The following is a 25,008-nucleotide window of genomic DNA, read 5'->3' as shown; positions in this document are numbered from 1 at the left end:
AAGTACTGCAACACTACCTTGTAAAAATACTGCAAAGTGACTCAGGCTTTGAACACAGCATAGTTTTTGGTTTCCCAGATGAGCTGGTCTGATCTAAGGAGGATTTTCTCACAAAGCCATCTTGAGTTTCCAGAGAATGGTCAGCAAAAAATAAAGCGTATGCCTTGATGTCAGAGAAGAACAGCATGTCCACCCTTCATGACCTCACTGTAGCCATCTTCTGATGACAGCTTCCAGCAGGAATACACATCTCTTAATGTTTAGATTATTTCAAACTGTTTCTTGAACATGACAATAAAAAAAACACCGGCTATCATATCTCAACCAAGTAGCGCACTAAGGGGTTTGGTGGAACGGGAGATTCACATCACAGGTATACAGCCAACAACCATGCCATGTTGAAAGTCCCTTAAACATGCCTGTAAAAGTAAATTTATTGACGTCTGAAATCTGACGAGCCCTGATTATTAGTCTGAGGTGAGGAATTGAGGAATAAAATTGTAGTAAGTGTGGAAAGAGTAATGTGAACAGTACTGACAAAAACACCAAGCTGACCGAACCAAATCACATTTATTTCTGTTAAACCAACGAAACTGGTGCAATTAGAGTAAATTCATCTTCCAAATATGGCTCTCAGCGTCTCATCTGCTGACACACATCCTATGAACCCAGAGCACAGTGGCAAAATGCTGACAGCTGCTAGTGCTCATTTCCATTTTTGTCACTATAATAAGAAACACTATAAAACTGGCGTTCAGAGGAAAACACTTGCGTATCGTTTACATTCTAGAACTCAAATCGGCTGTGTCAGTCACGGGGCTCACTGTCACAACAATACAATCAAAATAAGTTAGAGAACATGCTGAGGAGGTCTGAATTTCAGACAGCAGCGAGCCTGCTGAGTCCCACAGGGACACACGTACAGGCAGCTTTGAAAGCTGTAGTATTACTTCTAATATAGCTCCACCAATCACTTACATTTGTACCACGCAGAGAATTATATTCATATTATCCTGCATCCCATTCATTCTTACTGTAAACCACAAGATTAGAGTAAGATATCATTAGGATTTACAAGAAGACCTTTTAAAATCCCAAAGGGAGATTAACAAAAACATTTAAACAAGCAGGAATGAACAACGAAGGCACTAAAAGTTTTCTTGTTTCAAATATGGCAGACGAAGATATGGCGTCCAACACTTTAATCACCTATTCCTATTTGTCCTATATGTATAAATTTGATCCTCAATCTTTTTAAAATTAGCTATAACATAAACACAAAAGAACTAGAAGTAATGACTGTGTTGATTATCATTTGACTCTATGAGTCTGTCAGCATCCCAGCAGCAAAGGCAGCATCCTCAAACACAAACAAAACCCTCCAAAAACTTACAGTGATATAAAACAGATTAAAAAACAGTAAAGAGACTTTTACCACCAGATTTAACTGACTAACCAACCAAACAAACAAACAAAAAAACCTTTAAATTTGTCTCGACAGACACTGACATGCTGATATCAAGTGTTTCCCACTTTAACAGAATACTAATCAGTGGCATGCTGAGGGCAGGACGTGAGGAGGGTGGTGCAGGGTGGAAGGAGTGTTGCTTGTTCGTGGTGTGTAAAAAGTCTCGGGTGCCTCCAGTGGAAGAGAAGAAGATTTATGAGCACCTCCTGTCTGGCTGCTATTCTCCTCACCGGCCAGCCCTGTCTATCATCTTCTGAAAAATGTTTCATTAACATTTCACACGAGTCTCTCCTCAAATCCACGGTGATGCAATTCTGCGCCGAGGATCTTGGATTGCTTTTTCCAGCTGGCTTGCATCCTTCTCCTGTGCTCACTGTGGAGGTGGAGAGGAGGCGCCAAGGCTGTTGTTCAATAAAATGAAGAGAGGGAAGTCTTCCGCTTTCACACCCGCTCCGGGTTGCTTTCCCGGTTCATCCTGCGTCTGGGGAACAGCTTTCGCTTCAGCAGGATGAGCTGCAGGAACAGGGGAAAGAGGAAATGTCACTACTAAACCTGGAGAACAACTGATTGAATATGAAAGGGGTGGCAATAAAGGTCATTAACTTCCTTCTGAACAGACATGGAGGAGATAGAGATCTATCTATCCAATCTATAATGCACCTAATTAAATGATCATCAGCAAATGTGAGCACCTCTATAAAAGCAAAGAAAAGGTCAAGGCAGTTTGCAGGTCTGGCAAATTCCGGTGTGAATATATTGCCGCAATCTTCCCAGGAGTGGTTGTCAAAGCAAATTCACTCCAAGATCAGACCATGTGATTCATGGAGAAACTACAAAACCCCCGAAATCTACATCTTAGACTCTACAGGCATCAGTTAGCATGTTAAATGTTAAAGTTCATCACAGCAGAATTAGAAAAACACTGAGTAAGTATGGCTTGTTATTCAGTCTTAAAGAACATGACAGCACAGCTTAGGTTTGCAAAGTCAAACAAACCACAAAGTATAGATATTTGGCTATAATGCACAGCACCGTGTCGGGAGAAAACCAAACACAGCACAAACACCTAATGCCAATTGTCAGTACGGTGGCGGAGGGGTAGTCATTTGTGCTCGTTTTGTGACCACAGAACCTGGGCACCTTGGAGGCATAGAGCCAACCATGAACTCTTCTGTATACCAAAGTATTCTAGAGTCAAGTGTGAGGCCTAAAGTTAAAGCTTGGCCCAAACTGCGTCAGGAACAGCAGTAAATCTACAGCACAAAGGCTGAAAAAGGGAAGAATGAACCTCAACCTGGTTTAAATGCTGTGCAGAGACCTTAAGAGAGCTGTGCATGAATTAATGCCAATTCCTCAGCAATATATGTGAGACTGGGAAAGTCATACAGAAAATATCTAGCTCAAGTTATTGCTGCCAAATGCAGATCTATTGTATCTAAAATAACATTTTTCTTTATTAAAAATAGGAAAACACGACTTTTAAATCACAGCACAGGAAATTGCTGTCATTTCATTTTTCACGACTGTCAAAAGGATACAGTGTGTGTGGTAAAGCAAAGGTTTATAAATCAGAAGGTCGGCAGTTTGACTCCACGTCTCGACCTCCTCATTGGCACCATTTTTCATTTGTTTTTTTAGCAACAGCAAAGGGTTATAAGTGGCATCAATGTTCTCATGTAACTGTGCCCAGACTGCAAGTATATTTCCCAAAATGTCAAACTATTAATTTCACCAATCAAGGCTTTGATACCAGAGTCCCCTCAGATGTTTGTAACTCAAGAAAGCAAAGATAATCTTAGACATGGAGCAGCCGAGTAAAATCACCTCCCTCTGAGGAGTGAAGACACATTTGATCTCTCCAATCTAAACTCTGACATAAACAGAAGGGCAGCCAGATTCAGATAGTGCCAGAAAGACATCAGAAGTCAGTCTGTGTACCGTGACAACGACACAAGACAAGTGTGACACACTGGTCCCGTGGGTTTCTGTGAAGGAAATTCTCCTAAGGTCACTGCAACTATTAACCTTTCTTTTAGTTCGCTGAGGAGAAACTGGAAACCTCTGGATTAGGAAGGTACCTCAGAACAGTCGACTAGTATTTGTTAAACAACTCGTGGCATTTGTTTTAAACCGTTTCCAACACCAAAGAGGAAGAATTTGAAATGTGTCCAATAATATTTTCCTGCTTTTAAAATGATTTTAAGTACTTTCTGTATATTATTACAGCTTGAAATGCAACTTTTCTGAAGGTTCAATATATAGCAGGAATTGTCTGATCCCAGTTAACAAAGACAGTTAAGTCTTGCCTTCCATAAAAGGCTGCTGGGGTCTTTCATCTTGATAAAGGCCGGTCACGACATAGCTGGTCATACTAGCTCGACACACGAGATGGACGCTCCTCAGAGAGGAATTTCGGTAGCGAAGGCCGTTATCATAACTCAAGCGTGAATCATGGAAACGGAGAGGTGTGCAAGCAAATTCTGTGTGTATCTTTGTCTGAATGTCTAAATGAGCAGAGCGTGGTTCATGGTTAACACTGACCTGTTCGGCGAAGAAGGATATGACAGTGAAGATGACGAGGGTCACGAGGACACAGTGGGTCCAGAACTTCAACTTGTCCCGATACACCCGCCTGGGAAACAACACATTTCAATCAGTTAACAAAAAACTTCAATCCAACTCCAACAGGTACAGAGGCAGGCGTCAAATGATCGTTCTGCATTAGGTAAACATTCGCAGTGGCAGGTCAGTGGATGATAAGGTGTGATGTAACAAGGAGGAAGCATGCAGTACGCAGAGGACAGCCAGCAATGGAATGACAAGGTGACATCACCCAACACCATCTGCCTGTCAAGCTTACAAACAGATATGGAAAATAGATGTGGAAAGGAAGGGGTGGAGTTGAGAGTCTCAACCATTTAATGATCTTACAAGCATCTTAAAACTAGTGATTCATCTGAAGCGGCTCGGTCTAATTACAAAGCCTCTATGTGAGGCTTGCATTCCCTTGGTGAAGCGCCCTGAATGCAGGAGCAGGATCCCTGACAAAGAGCCCTGTAACTCTCCAGAGGGATTCCCACTGGTCCAACATGGCAATGCGCTGTCCTGCGTGGTGACAGACACAAATTCATACCTTAGTATGAATGGAGAAAACAGCTCGACTGTGAGGGAAGGAGTCAGAGCTTAAAGTTATATTTGTGTGCATGCCTTAGTTTAAAGCATCTCAGTTCTTGTTGCCAAAAGGTGTTGCCATATTTGACAAAAAACTACACATTTTCCTGTTATTTATGGATATTTAATAGACAAAGCTTTCAAATATGCCATGTAACAAAAGTGATTAAAAATATTCACTACTGTTCTGGTGACCTACTCCTCGCTGCAGTTGACAAAGCAGACAATTTAAATGTAACCTAAAGGCAGTTCATCCATAAATTTCAATGTTACAGGGGGGATCAGCTTCCACAAATCTGTGTTCACTGAATCAGAGAGATGAAAATTTTGAATTCTCTGATATTTTCAGGAGTCTAAACTAAAGGTTGTTTAGCCCAGCTGCGACCTCTGGGGCTGAAAACTGCAGTTCCTTGCATGACCACTTGATGCTCACTCCAAAAGTGAGTCCACCTCCACACTTAAAATGCCAAACTAGCAAAAATAAGCTTGTTTACAGCCTGATACATAAAATTATTCTGGTCCTCTTCAGACCAACTTTACAGACGCAAATTTTTAAATAACTCGCCCTTTTAATTAAGGCTTAGAAGTAATCCATGACAAAAGCAGAGGTAAGGCAGAGGCTGGATATGTGCTGTAACAGGTGGCTAGAAGTTGCTAACTGTTTGTGAGTAGGGATGGGTACCGGTGTCCGGTGCCATCATGGCATAAACGGTAGTAACCAGACCGAAAAGCAGCGCACATTTCGGTGCTTTATTTTTCCTGAGCTGTGATACACTTTTAGCCAATCGTTTTACGTTTCCGAGGATAGTAGGCGGGGCCAGGTACGTACGTTCTGTTAGCGCAGAGCTACAGATTAAAAATGTCCAAGGCGAAGCAGTTAAAAGTCTGGCTGTACTTCACAGCAAAATATGCAAACTCAGCAGCCTGCAACAAGTGCTTTAAGCTGATACTGTTAAAGGAGGTAACACCTCGAATCTCATGAAACACCTGGCGAAGCATAGCGTTTTTTTAAAAGCCGAGAAATGCGCCGTATTTGATGGCAGCAGCAGCCGTTCTTCTCTGCGTGAGTAGCTTAATGTTGTTCTTGTGTGATTTACGTTGAGTAGGCTAACCACGTTATTACATTAATGCATGTAAGGTGAACTAGCAAACATCATCATAGCTACATGCGGCTGTCTTCTTGTTTGATGGCAGATACTCCCTTCACCCTGGCCAAAAAGGCTAAAATGACCAAAGAAAAAGTGGAAAACAGTTAAACATGAGAGGTTTTTGGACAAAGTTTGTGTTTTTTCCATTGTTTAAGCACTGCTTCCAGCCAAGAGTGATACCATATATGCCCCATAGCTGCAGAAAAGGCTAACATTGTTATCTTTTTACAAAAAAACAGCTGAACATGAGAGGTTTTTGGACAAAGTTTGTGTTTTTTCCATTGTTTAAGCACTGCTTCCAGCCAAGAGTGATACCATATATGCCCCATAGCTGCAGAAAAGGCTAACATTGTTATCTTTTTACAAAAAAAACAGCTGAACATGAGAGGTTTTTGGACCAATTTTGTGTTCTCCATTCTTTAAGCACCGGTTTGAGCACCGTTTGAGCACCGGCACCGTTTCAAAAGTACCGATTTGGCACCGGTATCGGATAAAACCTAAACGATACCCATCCCTATTTGTGAGACATCATTTCTGCTAATTCAAACCACTAAACTGAATCTCTTGGTTCGGTTTCTGCTTGATTGGTGCATATTCCTGTGTAACTCTATCGACAGATCTCTAACAACTTAAACTCTGATATTATTTTATTTAGAAGTTAGCACTTATTAGATGGCAGTTAATGGATATAACTTGCTAAAAATGCTAAACATACCATTCCTGGAGTTCTTCCATATGCAGGAACCTGTTGCGGTACTCTCTGGGCAGTTCAAACTGGGACGGCAGCGGGAACATTGATTCGTAGAAATCTCTCAGCACAGCTTTCACTGTGGCAGCGTCCTTATGACTGTGGTCGATGTTATCATTCAGACAGATGAACTTCCTTTTGGTGAAATTAAAGAAAATAACACAGTTCAACAACAAGGATGGCAGAGATGTAAACTTTGATTGCACCGCATTAAGGTAAAACAATGAAAAAGCATCTGCTTCTAAGGAATATAAAGTTCTCCTCACCTGGGATTTTTCCTAATGTCATCTAACTGGCCGACCACGTGGGACACATTGGTCCGCACCATCTTGAAAGCTATCTCCTCCTCCCCCATGATCTCAAACCTGTCCATCAAAAGCGCTCTGTCAGCTTAGTATACACAACTACTCGTACACATTGAAATAAATTAAATCTCACTTGTATTTATTCTGGTCTCTGAAGGCTTTGTGAATACGTTCTGCGATTGGCTTGCAGTGGAGGATGAGGCCTTTTGTGACAGGAGGCTGCAGATTAGGAAAACAGAAAATCAGCCAAATAATTCAACACTGAATAAATATTACCTTGTCAAGCCAGCTGTACATCTCACCATGCTAGGATCATAGTAGGCTTCTTGAGTGGGGTTGACCAGGTGAAGCTGGGTCAGGTTAGTTGGGAGTGTCTTAGAGCAGTTTATCAGCATCTGCTCCAAACCTGTCAGGTCCTAAAAACGGCACGAAGAATAAAAACAAAACTCAAAACTGGAACTGTTGGAAACTGTTTACTGACATGTACGCTGGGAAAGATGTTTTGACTAACTTGGAGGCTTAGTGGAAGCTCGTGGATCCTTGTAGCGAGAGTTCGAATCTCACGATCAGACAAGATACCCGAATGATCGGTGTCGATGTCATCAAACACTTCGGACACGTTGAGCTGATCCTGAGCGCTCATCAGGAAGTAAAAGTATGAAAAGGCAAACTGCATGTCCTCAGAGTGACGAACACGGTGGCCCGATGTTTTGTCAAACTCTTGCGGGAATCTGAAGAAGACCAAGCAGAGTGGTTGATATAAATAATGACTGTTTAGAAACAGATGAGCTGTTTCTAAGCATGTATAGAAATAGAAATATATTTATATAAATCTGATTTGATAAGACAAAATATCACTTACGTGTCCTGCAGCTCCTGCATGATGAGACGATCGATCATGTGCGGCATGTGTGCGGGGACTTTGCGAGACGTGAAGCCAAACTGGCCGTTGAGCAGCTTGTTGACGTAGCGCAACGAGTCAGCAAAAGTGTCCTGAAGCTTTCGCCTGGTAGCGGTGCCATCGGTCTCATACGCCATTTCGCTCTCAAGACGCTCCTCTTCCTGTGGAGTAAACACAAATTTATTTTTTTTTAATCAAGTTTTTTGAGTGGAGCTTTAAATTGAAGACAGTAGGGCTGAACGATATATCGCATTTGCGATAATATCGCGACATGATCAAGTGCAATTTCCTAACCGCAAAGGCTGCGATTATACTGCGATTATATTATACAATTCATGGGCTGCATCCTCCTGAGGCCGCATTTGTAGACCGATTACGTCACAGCGACGCGCCGAAGGCTGTCCAAATTACTACCATATCCCAGAATTCATAGCGCGGCCCAGCCAAACTCCAGTTTCCAGCAATGGCGGCCGCTACTAAGTTTTAAAATTACTCATACTAATCTTTCTGGGTCACAAAATAAACTTTTAACATATTTTCAGGCGAGAAAGTAGTTGTGTAAACATCAAATATCTGCTCGGTTTATCAAGATATCCCATATTTGCAAAAGTGCTTCGACGTTTTCAGAGGCGTCTGCTACCCACCAGCTCGACAGCTAGCCGGGAGCTCGAGGGTTACTGATGCGGCCGAGAACGGCACAACTCCCGGCACATCATTTTCAGATCACCGCGGAGTTTCGCTGCTCGGGTTAAACGTAATATATAAGTCACTTAGACAACCTAAAAATGTTATTGTTGGGCTTTTTTCAGTGTTTTGTTTGTTCGTGAGTAAATCGGTTTGGCTGAGATTAAAGTTATTAGATTAGATAAAATAAAACTTTATTAATCCCCCGGTGGGTTCCTCCTTGGTTTTCACACAGCTGACTAAACGTCAAACAGAAAACTTATTAAACAGAAGTATGAGACAGTCGAGAATTTACACCAGTGTCTGGTTATATTTTAGATAGCAAGAAGCAGACGGCCGAGTTTAATAAACTCCACCGAGACAGCGGTGACGCTAATCAGAACTAGACCGTCCAATTTCACGCCTTTAAACTTTAAAGGCGTGTTTGTGTGTGTGTTTATACAATTGCTATTATGTTTGCACTTTATGTGTAATGTTACTGACTGCAGAGATCAGTAAGATGTGTGTATTTTTTATTTATTAGTTTTATTTATTTAATATTATTTTTTAATTGAATGACTGTCTAGTAGTTCACAGATGTCGAAAAACTGAGTGTGACTGAACTGGAGTTCTGAGTTCCTTGTCAGCACTTTATGCTCAGATGTTTGTAAGCTAAAAATAAACTATTGTGTATGTTCAAATATACTGTTGTGATTGAAGAAGTTAAATAAAAATGTCAGTCATCAATTCATGCATCACCTCATGTCATCATAACAGAGGTCTGTCTTCCAGGAAAGAACAGTTTAAAATTAATGTAATATAGTATTGGCCATACTATATGATGTATTGCTTGTCTTTGTTTAATAATACAGAAGACAAATACCTTAAAAAATAATCGCATATCGCATCGCAATATTGGGGCAAAAAAATCGCAATTAGATTATTTTCCATAATCGTTCAGCCCTAGAAGACAGGGATGTACAAACCTCAAGTAAAGCTTGGAAATACTTTCTCCTCTCCCACGGCAGGAAGCCTCGGTCTGAGGAGATGAAGTGCTGGAGCCTTCTCCCCACTGCAGCAGCATTATCCGGCTCAGCCTGACTCTCCGCACTTTTTTGGAGGGAAAGTCTGTTTAAAAGCTTTGATGTCAGGGGCCTCTCAATCGCAGTTTTCAGAGAGAAAGGTCTTTCAGTTATCAAATCTTTCAGAAGTTTATCATCAATGTGGACTGGTACGAGAGGAGTAACGGGTTTGTCTTTCACGGCAACATCTTTCTTAGACATTTCTTCTTTATTTCCAGTTTCATCTTTTCCTTTCAAATCCTCTCCGTCCAAGTCTTTATAGGACTTCTTCTGGACTCTGCTCGCATCATCTTTGCCTAGCTGTGAATCAGGGATCAAATGCTTTTCCGCCAGGTTCTTGTAAGGCTTTAAAAGTTCAGCTTTTGTGAGATTGTAACCCTTCATAGTAATGTCACCGATCAGAAGCTTTTCCTCCAGCTTTTGAAGCTCTTTGCGCACAGCAGCTGGTAAAAGTGACACATTTAAAGAAGGAACCTCTATGATAGTCTGAGGATCTCCAGGCCGCCCTTTCTTGAGCTTAGGCCCTCGTTTGTTTTCAGGAATATCAGAGAAAGGGAACACTGGGTCCGGGGTCGGAGTCGCGTTCGGTTCTTTTCCTGCATCTTTGCTTGAAGTCGGGGACGCGTTAGTTTGAGAAACCTCACGGGTGTCGACAGCCACACTGAAGCTCATAGCAAACTCTGTGTCGTCGTCTCTCTGAAAAGTGAGGTTGTAGTGGATCTGGGTCGCGTTGTAACCAGGGTGGAGCAGCAGGTGAATGGTCTTCCACTTGTTTGCGACAGAGGTGTGACGCACCACGGGGTTCTCGCTGATGTGGGCTTCGGAGACTCTGCGAGCGAGTTTCTCAAAGCTGAAATACGGCCTGACTTCACCCACAGGGAGCGTGTAGTGGCTCTGGTTCCTCAGTAGGGTCACATGATGCAGCTCGTTAAAGTGTTCTAAAAAAGAAAAGAGTTCTTTCAAAACGTTCTCACTTCCCCAAGGGACACACTTCGAATGTCTTTTTCCCCCCTACGACAAAAGAATATGTTTAGGGTGCTAGTAGCAACAAAAAGGTTCACTTTAAATAAAAACATAAACTTGTTTATTGTTCATACGCAAATTACACTGCACATTTAGACTGTGTATTCAAGAACTATGGTGTCAGAACATAAAAACAAGTCAATCCTTATAAGTTCTTATAGGATACTTAGTAATATTATTAATACATGTTTGGCTACAGTATCGTCTGTGCTGCAAAGCTTTTATAAAGAGTTGTGGGTGCATATATGCAAAAGGGTGCTTGCTAGGCAACATAATGACGTTACAATATATAATGTATAGTTTAGCTTTCATAAGATGTTATAGCTGCAAAAAGTCAAAAACCAAGTCATTTCAGCCTGTTGTTAGGTGGGTGGAGGGCAATATGATAACACTGTGGTGTCTGATACAGATCAGAACATTCAGGGGCCTACGATGCACCTTTGTGCCAAGTTTGGTTGTTCATCTCCTAAAGGTCTAGGAGGAGTTGGTGGACAAAGAGACAAACACGCAGACAGATTGATATATTGATATATTGTGTGGCTATACTGATAAGACAGAGACACTAATCTGAGCAGTAAGAAGAAGTGAGTGAAAAGTGCCATAATCCTGGATATGTTACCGTGAAGGAGCATTTCTGTCACCTGATTATCGACCTGCCGGCTGTTGGAATGCGTCCATATTACTCACTGAGGAAATTCATCAGTACTGTTCCTGACTGATTCACCACACTGCTCGGCTTCCTCTGTCAGGATCCTGACCAGCCTCTGCACCATTTGCTGGACATGCAGTTAAACACACTGTATAACATCTCTTACAGCTTTGCTGTTTACGGAACGATTCGCACAGTCTTTGCTAGTTCATGTCACAATACATACGTTCATTCTACATTTCAGCTCCTGATTGCATCTCATTTAAAATGTAATTAACTGAAAAACGTCTTCACCTTTATTAAAAAAATATTTTCTACATTCTCTATTTAGCTGTGCTCATAGTTTCTAAGCTACTGTATATTCATGTCATTTTTGGGGCTTTAATTGCAGTAATTTTTTAATTTTGGGGATAGTTTTTATTATGTCTTTTTTGTTATCTTCATTTATCCATGTTGCATATGACAATTTTTACAATTTTGACAATATGGCTGTTCCAAGTATAACAAAGTCTTTTGTTTTTAGTGTAGACTACTGCTTTTACTTTATTCTTTGTGCTGAATCTGCAACAGAGTAATTTAAATTCTGGTATCAATAAAATAAACAAGTATGTATATGAGTAACTAAATAAATAATAAAATGAGAAAGTAACTAAGTGAGTAGATTAATAAAATAAATCTTTTATTCTTTAAAACATAATTTACCATAGTCTGGTATTTTACCTATTATGATTTTAAAATGTTTACGTTTTAAAAGGATTTTTGTCAGCATATTTTATTACATATTATTAGCAGTTATATTTGTACATATTACCAATTTATTAATCCTTTTGCAGGTATTGAACCTAAAATAATACAACAGAAAGACCTGATTACCTTTGAGGGTTATATTATAAAATAGTAAAAACCAAAAGAAACACCAAAAAAACAAACAAAACAAACACTATTACATGTATTGCTTTAAACATACCTTGGCCACAGTCTCCCACATCAAAGCCACAGGAAAGTACATTACAGGCCTGGTCACAGAACTTGTCAGCCAGCCAGGAGTTGGCACAGCCTTGATTGCAGTAGGATGTCCCCGCTATGCCTCCTAGACCACCTGCAAACTGCCACACCTGTCCCCCGGCCCCTCCAGCCCCACCGGGACCGACCCCACCAGGGAATCGACTGCTCCCTGCTGCACCTTTTAGAGAAGGATTAAAAAATTTAATATACACAGCACAAACATGCCCATTTACAAAAAAGACGCAACGGTGTTGATATCTTTACCCAGGCAGTCTCCTCCATCCCAGTCACAAGCTGAGTTGTTGCAGGCCTTGTCACAGTACCCATCTTTGATCCAGGATCCTGGGCAGCCTTCTGCACAGTTAGGAACCGGCCAGGTGAGGTATACCTGCAGGGAATTGAGCAAAATAAAGCCAGTTTTCAGTATTTAAAAAATGAAACTGTGGCTCATATTTCAGGGCAAACTTCACTGTGAGCACTTTTCATGTTGTGTTCGCACCTTCTGTCCTTTTGAGTGGCTGTAGAAGTCATCAGGCCACACATCTTTGCCAAACATCACATCATCATTGAGGTAAATAAATTTCTGGGAGAGCCCAGGAATACGATGGATGTGGGTCTCTATAGCAGGTGAGCTGAAAGTGGGAAGGTGGCTGTGGTTCGAGAAGATATCCTGGAAATCCAAAAGGAGCAGTTAGCTAATTTACACAATAAACTATGAATAAAAGCATAGCTTCTGTATTCCAGCCGGACCTTTATTGTTGTAGAAGTTGAGGCTCAAGTTTTACCTGATGTGTAATAACTGAAACTCTGGGGTTATCCAAGTTGAGCCAGGAGGGAATTTGCCCATTGGTGACGATGAAGATGTGTCGCACCCAGGGGGCGTGTCTCTCAATAGAGCGCAGCGAATAACGAAGCTCCTCGTTGTCCTCGAATCGACTGGCTGATACATCTTCATCCTGTTTAGACTGGAGGGCAAACACACAACACTTCTTTCTTAACATCTTATATATCTTATATATAGTGCCTACCGCACACATCTTGCAATACTGTGTAAAAAATAAATAAATAAACCAAATGCCAATTATTAAAGGATTAAAAAAAAGAAGACTCTACCTGTGAAATAGCAGTGAGGTCCCAGAACAAGTATGCAGGACTGATGGTTAACTCTTTCCCATCCAGTGTCAGGTTCTTCTTGGCCTGCTGAGTCAAGTCAGTGAAATCCTGTTGCGTGTTGAGGTGGAGCAGGGCGATGCTGGCTTCTGAGTACAACTCAAACTGAGGGACAAATAAACACATTTCAATTACAGTGTTAATTGCTTGGAAGAATAGTCCAGTGGTTTGCAGTAGCATTTTAATAAGTTACTTGACCTGGTAAAAATAAATGAAGCAGAGGATAAAGGATAAAGATATACTAATGTTTAGGCTCTACTTTTGATCCTGCAATTCACACAATACCTTTTAATGTTGTTCTGTCTTACGGCCACCAGGGGGCTACATTTTTTGGTGTTTAAATACAAATCTGCAGTCACATTTGGTACACATCGTCTATCAACTTTGTCATTTCTGACTATTCAAATGTCACTTATCAAGTTGGTTGAAATTACACTTTTGGACTAAAAACCTGTTTACCATCTTCAGCTGTAGCTTCTGTTTAGTGCCAAGCATGCTAAACCTACAGATTTAGAGCACTAAAGACAGCTGTTAATGGTGGTAAACTTTCATAAAATATTACTCAGTGGACTGAAGCTGCAATTCACAGAGCTGTTGACATGTTTATAGGCTTATTATTATTTTATTAATCCACAAAAAGTAAAAACAAGCATTTTACATAAGGCTTAATTCTCCTTCTAAAACCTAAAAGCACTAAACCTCTAGTTGGACAGAGTTACCAACTTAAAAATGCTCCCCGATAAAGCCGAAAATCAAAACTCTCCATATGCAACAGTGAGAAAGATTTCAATTTAAAGCAGCAGCTTATAGCAGAGACTAGGAGAGGGAAAATTCTGAAAGACGGCGATAAATGAGGCTGACAAAAATGACTGGAAAAAACAGTTGACTAAGTCTTTCCATGGAGACAAAAGCAGTTCCTCAAAAGGTTAGGCAAGCAGTAGTTACAGTTAAAGTTAGCTGATAGAGAGATAAGCTAGTCACAGTAAAGGTCCTCTGAAGTCATAGATACACATGCGTGCGTGCGTGCGTGCGTGCGTGCGTATAAAGAGGTGAGAGTTCGGAAAGTTCTGTGATGTCATCTTCTCCAGCAGGGTCACATGAATATGACTCTGTCTGATCTCAGAGGAGTTATGTGTAGCATCAAAGCCCTCTGTGTGTGTTTGTGTGCGTGCGTGCGTGCGTGCGCGTGCGTGCGTGCGAGTGTGTGAGCCCCCAGCCTTGGATATTAAAAACCTTTTGTCTACTCTCTCAAACATTAAAAAACGCCTCCACAACATGAACAGCAAAAAACTTTCAGCTGCTTCATTTTTTTTTTTTTTTTAAGTAAAATATTGCACCTTTTTCACTCTGCATCATTTTCTGACCACTTTAGCCATTAAAGAACAATATTCTTAATCCTTTAACACTTTTTAGTCATTTTTACCACTGTATATGTTTGCTTAAAATAAACAAACTGTGAGCAATAAATTCTCAATATTCCTGTATTCAACAAAAATCATACAAATTAAAACTTTCTTATGCAAATAAAGACTTTATTTCTTATTTTTTTGAATTTGTCTGTTTTTTTTAAATACTTTGAATTTTTAAGTTTTCTTCATGGCACAGGCATTACAGGGTAAGGATGTTTATATACAAATAAACTCCATATAAAAATACTGCAAAAAACTTGAGATATAAATATGCAATGCTTAATAAATTTATTAGACCAAGATACAGTGGAAGCTTTATGCGACAGCTTCCCTAAGATTAACAGTGCTGATATTTACCAAAATATTTCTTTTATGGTTCTGCACTGATAAATCCACCAGTGTCCACAAGTACTTTACTCTAAAACTGTTTGAGTATTTACTTGCATTCCTGAACAAAAACCATTTGTTTTAGGGTTTAAATGTTATGTTTGGTTAATTTCTGACTTTTTAGAGAAGTCCAGTGTGCCAGGTCAAACTTATTAAGTTTTCTTATTTATCTAACAAATAACAACACTTTTTTTGTCTTACACAACAAAATACAAATATTTTGGATATTTGTATTTTCTTGTGTTTCTGAAAGGTGAGCTAATAAATTCTTTAAGCGCTGTATAATAGTCAAAATGAGCTGCAATAGTAAAATATTGCTAACAGCAAGTAATCGAGTATTTTACTTTACAGGAAAAACTTCTTGAGTCCCTTCACACGAGATCGTGTTCTGCCTCCACTCGTCCGCTTTTTTTCCTCTGCTCCTGTTTTTAGGTGAGGCGGATTAGCTGGGACTTATAAACCCAGCGGGACGCAGCCCGGAGACAACAAGGCACAGATCAGGTTGCACTCTTTATAGTCATGATAATGCACTGGCACATACACACAAAGCAGAGGTGTGTGGCAGCTTTACACAGACGCACGCTTTCCAAAGAAGTGTAAATTTATACCCACAAACCTTTTTATCTAATGCATCATAATCAATATAAAAAATAACCAAACTTTGGTAATTTGACCTATAGATACTTGTCATAAGAACATTTTGTACATTCATTTTTAATTTAAGTAAATTATGAACAACAATATTTGGTTATAAGGACATTTGGTTTAAGGACTGCTGGAAATCTTCATATTTTTTTCATTTCATTGTATCTGTCAATAAAGCTGAAAAACAAAAACTAATGTAAGCAAACACAAAACATATTACATCATAATCCTTCTTTAATATCAGTTCAGTGATTTAATGATTTCTTGTGCTACTGTTACTGGGTTTCAGGATTAAGCGCTATCCCATACAGTAACTGCTTCGTCTTGCTTTAACATTTCTCATCATAAACAGTCGAGCTATGTTCAGCAGCGTCCGCTTACAGCAGCATGCTTGACACATGAAACCAAACTGGTTCCACAGCTAACAACGGCTAACCCAGAGGTGGAAAAATCCTCAATTTTCTTGTCATTGCATGTGACCACTTCCTGTCTTAATTTTGGGAGAACACAGACTGTCAAAAAAAAAAGAAAAAAAAGAAAAGGCACTAAATATATGGATAGGTTTCCTTGTTTTGAAGTAGAGGGGGAATGGTTGTCGTGAAATTTAATTTCATCAGCTCATCTGCTTCAGGCGGCTGCGCGAGTTATTCCACACCACAGTATTAACATGTCCCGTGTGTATTATACTCTCAACACATAATAAACCCTCATCACTGTGGGCCGTGTGTCACTGCAGGGACTGTGGACAATGTAACTAGAAAAATAAGTTGACAATGTGGATAAAGTAATTAACCCAGTGCCGAGTGATCTTTTCAAGCAGATAAGATAAGATAAGATAAGATAACCTTTATTAGTCCCACACGTGGGAAATTTGTTTTGTCACAGATGGACTGGGATGTTGCAGCAGCATGCAGCTCGATCTGCATCGTCCTTCTCTTTGTGGGTCACTGAAGCACACAAGTATGAGCCTGCTTCTGCCGGAGGTTTCTTCCTTTTAAAAGGGAGTTTTTCCTTCCCACTCTCGCCATGTGCTTCCTTAAAGGAGGTTGTTTCATTGTTGGGGTTTGTTCTATATTATTGTAGGGTCTCAATCTTACAAGATAAAGCGCCATGAGGCAGCTGTTTTTGTGATTTGCTATAGAAATACCAGTTAGCATCTATCTGCCAGTCGCTGTGTCAAGAATCTATACCAGGGGTCCCCAATCCCAGTCCACGAGGGCCGGTGTCCCTACAGGTTTTAGATCTCACCCTGGGTCAACACACCTGAATCACATGATTAGTTCATTACCAGGCCTCTGGAGAACTTCAAGACATGTTGAGAAGGTAATTTATCCATTTAAATCAGCTGTGATGGATCAAGGACACATCTAAGACCTGCAGGGACACCAGCCCTGTGGACTGGGATTGGGGACCCCTGATCTATACAGTCCTTGCTGAAGGGTTGCTAGCATTCAACCCATATCACAATCAGTCTTAGCTCTAAAAGATGACCGCTACATTGGCATCGCAATTTCAGTCCACAAACCTGTGACAACTGTGATTCAAACTGAATAAGACCCAAGACAGACAGGCCTAGAGACTGATCTGCAACCATCTGGCAACCACTGATTATTAGGGAAAAATTTGTATTTTGCAAGTGTCTATGAGTGATTGTTGGAGACTGACAACAGTTGCTGGGAAAAACATTGGTTACACCAGGTCTACAGACTGGGCACATTGCAACCAGCTGTCGTCAAGGAAAACTACGCTGTCATTGTATCGGTCACTAGCATATTTCTGTTGTCGTAGTTTGAATTGAAGTGATGGACTTAGTCTACAAACACTGTCCAAGGTTTAGGAAACCTGTGAAAAATGTGACATCCTTTTGCTTTCAAAGTAAAAGGATCACCTTCAAAAATATGTTGGCTACAGTTCTGAGGCACAACTTTTACTTTGAAATTTTCTATAGCTCAAGTTCTGGGTTCTGGATTCTTTCTGTCAATGAAACAAGGAAGTTGTGAAAACTGATTTAGCCTGAGTGACCGAAGGCATTTCTCTGTGTTTATAGTTGTTTAAATCCTAGTCAGACTGCTTGGTAATAAAAGCAAACACAGCTCAAACTTTCTATCACATTCAGATGACAGTTGGCTGATATATTATACATCTGTATATTAATTTCATATGTATTTAACCAGGAAAAAAAATTATCCATCAAGATCATAAAATCTCTTTTACAAGGATGTCCTGGCCAAGCACGTACAAACGGTTTACTTTGTCTTAGAAATTCAACATTTTTGTGACTGTCTTATTTGCTCTGTATTTCTGTGAACATACTGTATGTAACCTCACTTCATGGAGCAGACAGCACACCACATGGACAATCACACACTTCTACAGATCAAAACGCACGCTAATACAATCACATCAGCAGACTTGTACACAAACACAGTGGGCAGGACCTGACAGGCAACAGCACAGGCAGATGATCGGGGCTGTGGTCCAGCTTTCATCACTATAGTCGTCGGTCTAACACCAGCTATAAATACCAGCCACCCCTCAGCGCTCAGCCGCTCCCTCCACACTATGCACATCATCCCTCTTTCACAGAACCGGCCAAGAAGCACCTGGAAATATGCTGAAATCCAAACTGAGCATTGTGTGGTGGCCTGTGTACCTAGAATCCCTCCACCACTAAACACCAGTCACACACACACTATTTCCATCATCTTTCCTGTGTGGTTGAGATGCAAGGATGTGTTTAAGAGTGCAGATGAGGTCAGAAAAATCCTGGTGACCTTTTGGCCTGCTGGCTGGCAATGCGCCACTGAAAACAGTTGCTCTAATGTTAACCCCTGCATGGACAGCTAAGGTTACAGCCTGAATACCACTAGTTATTATCACATGACCTGCCAGGCAAGACGGTGGCAGACTTGGAGACGAATGGAAGGAATGACGGGACAGCTGGGTTGGATAATGATGAGTTAGATTAAATGCAGTTAACCTACATGTTATAGCTCATTATTAGTGTAGTCCTTATCAGGTACCTGTCTAATACCAGGTGGGACCAACTTTTGCCTTAAGAACTGTCAAACTGTCATGACACAGATTCAACAGAGTCCTGGAAACATTGCTCAGAGATTTTGGTGCATATTGGCACGATACTATCAAACAGCAGATTTATCGGCTGCACATCTGTAATCATGTCCCGTTCTACCACATCTCAAAGGTGCTTATATGAGTACAGTGAGCATACTGTCACATTCAAGAAACCAGTTTGGGATGATTTGAGCTTTGTGATCATCAGAAGATGGGTACCCTGTTGTGAAATTGTGAAATATATTAATATAAAAATAGTTCATTTAATTTATTTAACTGCTTCAATTAAAAATACTAATTTCTATACTAAGGATTTTTGGAAGTTATCGGTTTGCTTTAATGTCCTCTGACACTGTAAGACTTTCTGATAACACATTTGTTTTGAATTCTTATTAAAAACAAAGGCAGTTATGAAAGACCTTATCTAATGCATCACCCATTAGTGCTCATCAGCCACATGAGGGCATTATCAGAAGACTCAGGCCTGTCCTGCAGCCTGTCGGCTGGAGCTACAGGGTCACTCAGCCCTGGCCTGGTTTGTTTTCCTTGGTTATTTCTGAGTAATCCCAACCTGTTAGTGGCATTCCTCTGTCTCAAAATATAAAGCAGAGTTCTGATTAGAGAAAATTATTAGATACACAAGCACAACACTGAGCTAAACAGAGGCCCTTTATCCACAACACAACGTCACCGATTAAAATAGAGAAACGCAGGTTTAGCAGGAAGGTGCAATCTCCTCTTCAAGGAGGATTTGACTTCTGCGATTAGACTATTCTTAGAATTTGGTGCTATGCTTTAAAAAAAAAAGATCAGAGAGTATCTTATAGTTCTCTACTCTGGTGTAATTGAGATGGTGATATACAAACATCCTTTAGCATCGCTCTGATGTCACTATTTCACATAAGGGATAAGATGAAGAAGAATTAATGCAAGGAATTGGGAGGAAATAATACAGTGTTTGAAAGTAGGAAATACAATTACATAAAGTGACAGCGTCTGCTGCACGTTCACCAAAGTGCAACTCTGCCATCTGCTGTTTTAAAACCAACTTTAAAACATCCTTATTTTCATGCTCTAGCAAGGTGGTGTAGAAGATTTTTTATTTAATGAGCAGAAGGAATGACTTTTGGTACCTGTTTGATTTTGCTGGTTATGACAGATGGAAGTTTGGCTCGCAACCTCTCCGTCTCCTTGAAGGACGCAGGGAAGCCGCTCAGATACGCCAGAGTCTGCATGCGGGTCAGACCCGGAGCCTCTTTATCCGTTGTCTGTGTGACACACAACAACAAAGGTTCAAAATAAAAGCCTTTTGGTGTTTTATTGCCTTCTCTTATAAATGGAAAAGCTAACAGAATTAATTACATGCACAAAGAGAATAAATGCAAAATTCTTAAAAAGTGCTAAAACAGATGTAAACTTACCAGGTAACATCTGGACACAGAGAATTTCTGATCTTCTTTAGACACATCTGTATACGCTTTAATGGCTGCAGGGAGCAATGAACGAATGGTGAGCAGCAGACACACACCTTCAGGTTTCCATAGTTCGATCTTTGACAGGCGTGCATGAAGTGCAAAACAAAGTGGAACAAACTCTGGGAAAGTGTGGGCTACGTCAACAAACTAAACAAACTGCCTGCTAAATGCTGTGTCTGAATAGTTTCCTGTCAGCAAATGAAACCCTAAATTATTTTACAAAAACTGATGAATGTCATCATTTTAGAGATGAATTATGTCACAGTTGTTTCCTCAAAAGCTGAATGCAAAATTCTGGTTTTAGTGTTAGAAACTGCACTGAATACAAGTGTTATGCCAGTGCACAACGATCTTGATTATTTAATCTGGCTTCCACACTAATGTTATCGCTATCATTAAATTTAAACTCCTGCTATAGTTTCATGTCTTCAAGCACACAAAAGTATACACTTACAGCTCCGCCCTCTTTGAAATGAATGTGTGTGTGTGTGTGTGTGTGTGTGTGTGTGTGTGTGTGTGTGTGTGTGTGTGTGTGTGTGTGTGTGTGTGTGTGTGTGTGTGTAGGCGCCTAAAGTGATCCAGAAGGGTGCGATGAACTATGTAAGGTAAAAACAGCCTGAATGAGTCGGGAGAACAAGTAAAACATAAAGAAAAAAAACTAAAATAGAATGAGAAAAATCTCTTAATCCGTCCACTTATACACACTATTTGTTAACTAGGCTCTCCCACTGGTGTTGTCTCTCTTCATGCTGTACGGTGTGTCACACTATTAGCACTGTCCACAGAGGGTGGACGTCAGCGCTCTTGCATGAATATGAATAATTCAATCCTGGCCGCTGTCATCTTTGCAGATCAAACTGTTGCTGGCAGCTGCAGCGGCTGTATTGATCACTGACGTCATTAGTTAAAAATAACATGTTTTGTAGTGACGAACTGCCCGCTAGGCTCAGCTACTACACTTCCACCCGCAGTCGGCTGACTGAAGTCATTCAAAGAGCATCCTTTACTGATCCTCTTTGTTTCTTTACCTTCAGCTTGCGAGTTAAAGACGACCAAGGAGAAGCTGGTAGGCTGGTGGAAGGGTTTGTTCATGAGCAGCAGCTCTTTGGCAGCGGAGAAGGAGGGAGAGAGGGATGGCAGCTCTTTGAGCGTAATGTTGGCCGGCAGAGCGGGATCCAGGGCCAGCATGGGCGCGATGATGCAATGGGACAGCAGGCATTCAGGCTTAACACTGCAAACAAATGGCCAGAAAAAGGGGTAATAATAAATAAATAATCCTTTAATAAGCACATCTACACCTGTGCACTCACTCAGAGAGCTACTTCCTTTGCACTGTGGTTTAAAACATATGCATAAAATTGATGAAGTTTACGCATTTAGCAGACATGAAAATGTTGCACTGAGCACCTCGCGTATCTGTGGTTAAAAGTCAACAATAAGGAGGAAGAAGAAAGACGGGGCTGGTTTTTTTCCTACCAACATTTTAGCGTTGAGCAGAAACAGGAAATATCCAAAGAGATGTTCAGTGCACTGATATCATTTAAGCAAGAGGAAAACATAAAATAATAAAATACTGTTTCTTCAAAACCTCTATGTACACTTCTATATCATTATGCATTTACGTTTTTATTAAAAAAAAGATTTAAAAAATTTTGTACCACCCCTTTTCTTAAATAAAAGCCAAACAAAGCCAATTATCACAGTGCTAAGTAAAACAATGGTAAACTTTAAATGGTAAACAATGGTAAACATTCTGGTTAATAAAATAATAACTGCTTTTCTCTAACTGGTATCCCATCAGTTGACACCCTCTGTGTGGTGCAACCCACCAGTGTTTCCTGTTTCAACATCAGCCTCGGTGTTCACACAATGCCACTGCATTGCGACTTTAACAGTCATTTAGCAGGTTTTTCACAACACCTACAAGTCTGAGAATAAACTCAACACACCATGTACCCACACTAACGCAACCTGTTTTTAACCTCTCTGTAAGTTAACAGACGAGCAGTATGATGCAGAACTGTGGTACTTAGCTGCATTAGACTGCATAGATAAACACAAAAGCACTGTGTTAAAAGTAAAGTTTGGTGGAGGGGGATTAAGGTGTGGTTTTTGTTTTTTTCAGGAGTTGGGCTCAACCCCTTAGTTCCAGTGAAGGACAAACTTAATGTTTCAGCACACCAAGACATTTTGGACAATTTCATGCTCCGAACTTTGTGAGAACAGTTTGGGGATGGCCCCTTCATGCTCCAACATGACTGCAGACCAGTGCACAAAGCAAAGCTGATAAAGACATAGACCTGCACAGAGTCCTGGTTTCAACCCGACAGAACACTTCTGGGATGAATTGGAGTGCAGGCAGCCTCCCGTCCAACATCGGTGTCTGACTCACAGATGCACCTCTAGAAAAATGGTCCAAAATTCCCATAAACACACTCCTAAACCTTGTGGAAAGCCTTCTGAAGTGCTGAAGCTGTTTTAGCTGCAAAGTGTGGGCTGAGATCATATTAAACCCTATGGATTAAGAATGGGCTGTCACTCAATCTGTGTAAACAAGAGACAAGAGAACACTTTTGGCAATATAGTGTAGAACCAGCATAAAACAGCAGGTGTCTTAAGGTGTGTATGTGCATTTTTATTTATTTTTCTATTTGTAATCACAGACCAACACACAGAAGAGGAAGGCTAGGCTTCAATGTTCATTAGCTGCACCAGAAGTTCCCAAAACAAACTAAAAACTTATATTTTCCTCCGAGGTGGGGGACACAGGGCAAAGTCCACAAGAACAGCTACCAGCTTCCCAGATTTTCTTCTCCATATCTCTCATTGCATTAGACTCTTGTGGACTGTGTTGCAACAAACACTGAGCACAAGCACTTTATCTAAATCCTGAACTTGCATATTATTTTTACACAAACATGCAATCACTCTCACATTCAGCAGTCAGTTTAGAATAAACAGTTAACCTAACATGCACAACTGGAGGTGCTGTGAGGAAACAGTCCCAACCCCCGCACTACTGTGTCGCCACATAATTGTTACACACACACCCTAAATATGTACTCCAAATAACGAACTGCTAAACAAATAAGACTTCATCTTATTTAACTTCACAGATCACACACCCACTGTGTACACCATCATCACACTCACCTGTCTTTTGGCACTTCAGTTGTCTCGCTTGTGTTTCTCCCCAGGCGTTCCCTGTGTGTAAACGAACAGTGCATTTATATTTTATTGGGCTGTTGCAGTCTATTTTAACACCAGATGACATTTCAGAGGTGGATAAAAATCACACAATTCCCTTTTTTTCCCATGCATCAGCAAGCCAATCAATGTCAGCTGATGATGCTCTGACCTTCGTGCTGAGTTTTACTGTATTTGGGAACTTTAGGAGATAAAGCTACCTCTGAGCTTTTTGTTCTTCCTCCAGTTGCTCTTTGACTGCCTTCAATTCCCTCAGCAGCGCCATGTCTGTGCCATTCACCCATGTGTACACCACATCAATAGGCATGGGCAGACAAAGCCTGCAAAAAACAAAAAAAAACAACAACCCCAAAATAAATAATAAATCAAACACACACATAATTCAACAGACAGCGCTTAAACTGCAAATCCACAACCCCGTTTTCCTCCCCAGCACACACTTCTCTGTAAATTAACTTTTATCCATGCATGGCTAAACCCTGTCTGGTTCTTTCACATTTCTTGTCTGCTAGGATTAGAAAATGTGCAATGTGCTTTGAGATTTTTATGATTTCTAGTTCCTAATGCCTTAAGATAGATTTCCTCTAAGACACAAAATGTATCTATGAAATGAGCTCAAGGTTGGTTTCTTTTACCTGCTTTGGAATGATTTCCCACCCACGTTGTCTCTGTAGGAGTCAAACAGCACATGATACTGGTCCCTACTCCACTCCACCACCACCTGCATGGACAGAAGAACACGCCGTGTAGTTCACGATTTTAAAATCACACGCACACTACAGTGCTGAATCATTTTTGGGAGATTTAGTATCTGATATTCCACGTAAATCAAGTAGCAGTTGGTGTAACTAAATCTAAACTACATCTGAAAAAAAGGGGCAGGCAGTTTAATTAAACTAGAGCTACAGTAGTGGTTTTAATGGAGAATACACACAGAACAGAGGCAGTCTGGGGAGACGTGTCGTTTAAAGACATGCAATACATTTCTGTTTACTTTCAGGAAGATCTGCTCAAACAAGCAATTTTTAGTGGACTCTGGTGGGAAGGTGGTGTGCTGAAAACAGCTGTTAGGAGAAAGTAAATGCTAGCTAACTCGACAGCAGAAGCGGCTGTCTGTAAGAGACAGGAGCTGAAACAAGAGAAGAAACCTCACCTCCCCAAACTGAAAGGCGGAAACAATCATGAGCACGATCCCCCCGAAGCAGAGGTACAGCCCGTATCGGTGGGACAGACAGGTGTACGTCTGCCTCTGCACCAGCTTCAACACCGAGTTCACGACTACCATGGTCCTCCTGGGCGAAGCATAGCGCCGCATTCATTCAGAAAAAACGCAGATAAACGCGCTGAAAACAGAAAGTAAACATCACACAGGAGCCGGATTTGTCAGCTGACTGCCTGCCACAGAGCAAGACACATGACAACCGGGCTTGTGACTCTTCCTCAGCGCTGATGAAGCAGCACGCGCACGGCTGCCATC

At 40.8% G+C, this 25,008-nt stretch overlaps 1 protein-coding gene across 1 annotated transcript; it reads right to left on the bottom strand.

The window, feature by feature from the left end:
- Nucleotides 1–551: 551 nt before the first annotated feature.
- On the bottom strand, nt 552–24,964 carry gnptab (N-acetylglucosamine-1-phosphate transferase subunits alpha and beta). The gene is made up of 21 exons (XM_080886617.1): nt 24,685–24,964; nt 24,167–24,252; nt 23,732–23,851; nt 23,478–23,528; nt 21,353–21,555; nt 20,271–20,335; nt 19,983–20,117; nt 13,277–13,438; nt 12,949–13,128; nt 12,663–12,833; nt 12,428–12,551; nt 12,126–12,341; nt 9,391–10,424; nt 7,703–7,902; nt 7,352–7,571; nt 7,143–7,256; nt 6,974–7,059; nt 6,802–6,900; nt 6,503–6,670; nt 4,010–4,100; nt 552–1,981 (listed from the first exon to the last, which is right to left on the bottom strand). The coding sequence occupies exons 1-21, from the start codon at nt 24,844–24,846 to the stop codon at nt 1,910–1,912; spliced, it is 3,759 nt and encodes a 1,252-aa protein (XP_080742743.1). The 5' UTR covers nt 24,847–24,964; the 3' UTR covers nt 552–1,909.
- Nucleotides 24,965–25,008: the final 44 nt, after the last annotated feature.

The sequence above is a fragment of the Rhamphochromis sp. 'chilingali' genome (genome assembly GCF_963969265.1).
Source record: "Rhamphochromis sp. 'chilingali' genome assembly, chromosome: 7".
Lineage (NCBI taxonomy): Eukaryota > Metazoa > Chordata > Actinopteri > Cichliformes > Cichlidae > Rhamphochromis > Rhamphochromis sp. 'chilingali'.
This window is presented reverse-complemented; position numbering and strand designations above follow the sequence as displayed.

Coding starts and splice junctions, on each gene's coding strand:
- gnptab (XM_080886617.1), bottom strand. CDS start 24,846: ATGCGGCGCTATGCTTCGCCCAGGAGGACCATGGTAGTCGTGAACTCG. Junction 24,253..24,684: donor CCGCCTTTCAGTTTGGGGAG/GTGAGGTTTCTT, acceptor CTGTCCATGCAG/GTGGTGGTGGAGTGGAGTAG. Junction 20,336..21,352: donor CTTTAACTCGCAAGCTGAAG/GTAAAGAAACAA, acceptor TGCTCCCTGCAG/CCATTAAAGCGTATACAGAT.